The following is a 4156-nucleotide window of genomic DNA, read 5'->3' on the forward strand; positions in this document are numbered from 1 at the left end:
GGTCAAGGGTGCGCGGTGGCGCGGCCCCCAGGCCTCATGGGGTTGGGGGGTGCCTTCAGCCACGGGGGGGTTGAGTTGGCTGCATTGCAGGCCGCAGCGCGACCCCGCCTGGCATTGGTCCTGCCGCCCGCCCCAAGATCCCGCATCAACCCCCCGCTGCTTCCAACAGCGCCGCGTTCGCACAGCTGCTCTTTCCCCCACCAACACCCCAACAAGCACCAACAAACCAACAACGCAACCAATTGAATCCCCCCAAACCAGGCAAGGGCAAGCGCAGTGGGTTGTATGGCGCGTACCTCTTGGCAGTCTACGACGACGCCACAGAGTCTTACCAGGTCCGGCGGCTGTGATCTCATGGGGGTTCAGGGTTCAGGTCGACCGGCCTGTCGGGCATCCATCCGGGCCGCGGCACGTGGTGGCCTGGCGTCGCCTGCAGCCTGCTGGGAAGGTCGCGCTGCGATGCTGCGCCGCCGCGCGCGCGGCGTTGTTTTGGGCTTTGCACTGAGGCAGATTCGTGGCGGTCACGTGCGGACCGGCGGCCACCCCTTTGGCTGAGTTCCCGACCCGTTGCGACTCGCCCCCCAAAGCATCCCCTGAACCCTCGAAAGGCGCGCATGCACAGATCTGTGATCGCTCCCGCCCAAACTTTGGGTCGGACCCTCTTCCCCAATACACACACGAACCCCTGCAAGCCCTGACACCTCAGCACCGCTTTCCCGCGTGCAATCTCCCCGTCCCCTCCCCCAATCCTCCAACACATCATGCTCAAACCCTCCACACTACCCTCCTAAAACCCCTCCTCCCCCCCCCCCAAAGACCATCTCCAAGCTGGGCACCGGCTTCAGCGAGGAGGTCCTGGCTGAGCTGGACGCCACCCTACGGCCCCACGCACTCGACGCGCCGCGGCCATACTACCAGGTGGGGCCCCTCCTCCCACCCCTCCCCCCAACTTCCGATCCATTCAGGAAAGCGCCCAGCCGTCTCGCCCGTCGTCATCAACAGCGGCGGCGCCCGCGCCTGAGTCCGCTGCCTTCCCCGCAAACCCGCGTTCTGAAGCGCTTTGGATCCCCTGGAATGTCTCAACCCGGCGCTGGCTACCCAGTGGATCACAAACGGATCCACATTTTTGGGCAAACCCTCGTAGAACCCCAACCCTCGATCTCACCCCACCATCACCTCACCGCGGGCTCGCGGGCTCCCCCTGCCCCGCAGTACGGCGAGGGCGGCGCGCCCGACGTTTGGTTTGACCCCGTTGCGGTGTGGGAGGTCAAGGCGGCCGACCTGAGCGTGAGCCCGGTGCACCAGGCGGCGCGGGGGCTGGTGGAGCCGGGGAAGGGCATCTCTATCAGGTGTGTGTGCGTTTTTGGTGGAGGGGGCGGGGCAGGCGTGCCTGGTCGTCAAAGGCAGGTGGCGGTTGGGATGCCCTTCCAAAATTGGCCGCCCTGCTTCGTCGGCCCGCCGTCTGGGGAGGTCTGCCACTCGCACGCTGCCGACAGGGCGGCTAGCAGCAGGTTTGGGTGATGGTCCCTTGGGACCACGTGCGGGGGAGAATGGCGGAAATTCTGATCTGGCAGATCCCTTTGTTGAGGACGGCGTCCTCAGGCCCTACACACCTCCCACAAACCCCACACGCCCAACAAACGCAACCCCAAACCCACACCACACACCTTCAACACCCCACACACCCCACAAAACCCACACACCACACGACGCAAACCGCACACACCCGCCACCACCCCCTCCCTGTGTCCCCCAGGTTCCCGCGTCTGCTGCGCGTCCGGACCGACAAGGGCCCAGAGGACGCCACAACCGCCGCCCAGGTGGCCGACATGTACCGCGCGCAGGCCGTGGTGGCCGCCAACCGCAAGGACGCGGCCGAAGACGACGACGCGTGACCTGCGGGCATCCGGTGCTGGTTCTGCGGTGCTGGCGGCGGCCCGGCGGCATGGGCGGGCCTGCGGGGTTGGGTAGGTGTATGCGGAGGGCTCGGGCCGCCCGCAGCCCCAGCCCGCTGCTTCTGTTGTTTGTGCAGACGCCGAACTTTTCCAGCGCCCCGACTACAGGCGCTGCAGCTTTTGCGCCCTGGTCGATGCTCGTGCCTGCAGGCAACGGCATATGCGTGATTCACGAGGCAGTCCTCGCGTGCCGGCTTGCCCACCGGTGGCAATGCACGCATCAAGCGGAATGCTGCCACGCTTTGAAAGCTGCAGAATCGCACCACACGTGTGCTCTGTAACACAACAGATGTGTCACGCACAAGTGTGCCAACATACGTGGCGCTTCCAGCTGGCCAGAGGCGCTCCAAGCGGGCCGGGTTGAGTCCCTGGCAGTCAGTGGTTGGCGTGGTCGAGTGTCTGTTAACTGGGGTGTGGCTGCACAGCAAATTCCGGCCTTGACTGTTACACGTCTGATTTGAGGTCCATGGCCAGTGACAAGTCAGCAAGGGGGCGCCGCTATGGACACATCTGAGACATTCTTCGGAAGCAGCACGCTCGGTGGAAGCTGCCCACAGCGTCGAGAGCTTTTTTTTGGGGTGGCTGGTCGGCATCATTATCAGCGCCGGCTGTGGGGTCCCCGCCACAAAGACATGTGCAAGGCAGGCGCGCCGGCCCGGGGGCGTACAGCTGCACGGGCGCGCAGCCGTGGCTGCGCATTTGAGCACCAGGGTGTGCGCGCGCGCGGGCACATTGTGAGGGTGCTAGGGCACGCACGGAGGTGTGCGTGCGCGCGAAGTGCGGGCGTGCGTCCAAACCAGACGTGTGTATCACGCAAAACATGCAATTTCGTCGATGTGCAGATTCCAAGAGCGGTATCCAGCTGCGGTGTGGTGTGGTGCGGGGTGATGCTGGTGTATTCAACACAATTCACGCGACGTGGCAAGGGCCGGTCGGGGCGCTGGTGCGTCAAAACAGCGCAGCGTCGGCCCCGGCTTACGCCAGAAGCAATCCCTGCAATGCGGCGCGCCCGGGAGCCACAGGCGCAAAAGGGCCCAGAAGCGCATTGGCAGTTCGCGGCAGACAGATGTAGATGCAGGCGTTGGCTCTTGAAGCCACACAAACTAGAAGCGAGGTGTGCACCGCAGCGAGCAGCGCCACGTAAGCAGCGCCACGTAAGCAGGAGTGCCGGGCGAACTCTATGCAGTGCGGGCCCGCGGCGCGGCGGGAGCAAACGATTCGCCCGGGCAGGCAGGCCTCCTAGGGGCGATAAAGGCAGGTCGGTCACTAGCAAGGTGGATCATCGGTTGAAACCGCCCATGGCAAGACCACGCATGGCCTTCTTTTCTCGTTGGGATGGGACTTCTAGACGGTGAAGGACAGCAGTTTCTGGTTGTTGGCAATAGTCGGCTCCACAACACCGCACTGCGAAGCAGGGAGGAGAGGCAGGCGAGGTGTTGGGAACCAAGAGGAGTCTGTGATGGCGTGCTGTGAAGGTCCGTGGCACACCAATTCAGACAGATGTTGAGATTGGCAAGATGCAGCCCCACTGGGGCTACACCTGGCAGGTGTTCCAGCAAACAGTGTGCATGTCTGGGCACTCATCGTGCCGCGTGCAGCAGTCCTTCTACGCGAGTGTTGAAGGCGCGCACGCCTGCCCTCTGCATCAGGAACAGTGCTGACATGCGGCTTGGCGCGTGCCCCGCCCTGACTCACAAGGTAGTTGATGGCGACCCAGATGTCGGTCAGCCCAGGGACTGCCGCCGCCGTAAACCCAGGGAAGGGCACCGAGACCGTCTGGCCTGGAGCAATGTCGCCGGCCGACCAGGCCACGCTGTTGATGAAAGTGTTGAACAGGGGGCTGCCGCAGCCCAGGGGCGATGTGATCGAGCTGAAGGCGCCCATGAGCGTTGGGTTGCCCGCCACGTTGCCGATCTGAGGTGGTGCGGGGCGGCGTTGAGAGGCCAGGGGTTAGGGGCAGGGAACGGGCGCTGTTGCGACCGGCCCCAAGCAGCTCCTCCGAAGAGCGAGGACCCGGGCCGTCTTCACCCCGCACAGCAGCCAGGGTGGATGCCGGCCCCAGAGCACATGCTGCACGTTGAGCCTACAGCCAGAGCAGTGCACACACAGCTACACATGTATCTGATCCCTCCTGCACCCCTCCCACCTCCCCCACCCCCCTTTCCCCATCCCGTCCGTCCCCCACTGGACTGGTGCAGCAC

General features: G+C 64.7%; 2 protein-coding genes across 2 annotated transcripts in view; one reads left to right on the top strand and one right to left on the bottom strand.

The window, feature by feature from the left end:
* The window catches only part of MNEG_12561 (DNA ligase 1), a gene marked incomplete at both ends in the record, with an annotated part of 4574 nt that extends 2679 nt beyond the window's left edge, over positions 1-1895 (top strand). The window contains 4 exons of the mRNA XM_014038966.1: positions 262-335; positions 817-918; positions 1213-1349; positions 1757-1895. Of these exons, the coding sequence (XP_013894420.1) occupies positions 262-335; positions 817-918; positions 1213-1349; positions 1757-1895 (452 nt within the window). The remainder of the gene's footprint in view (positions 1-261; positions 336-816; positions 919-1212; positions 1350-1756) is intronic.
* Positions 1896-3299: 1404 nt separating this feature from the next.
* MNEG_12562 (hypothetical protein) lies at positions 3300-3839 on the bottom strand (the record flags this gene model as incomplete). Its single annotated transcript, XM_014038967.1, has 2 exons — positions 3300-3359; positions 3651-3839. The coding sequence occupies 2 exons, from the start codon at positions 3837-3839 to the stop codon at positions 3300-3302; spliced, it is 249 nt and encodes an 82-aa protein (XP_013894421.1).
* Between the last annotated feature and the right edge of the window lie 317 nt (positions 3840-4156).

This window comes from Monoraphidium neglectum, assembly GCF_000611645.1.
Source record: "Monoraphidium neglectum strain SAG 48.87 unplaced genomic scaffold scaffold03307, whole genome shotgun sequence".
Lineage (NCBI taxonomy): Eukaryota > Viridiplantae > Chlorophyta > Chlorophyceae > Sphaeropleales > Selenastraceae > Monoraphidium > Monoraphidium neglectum.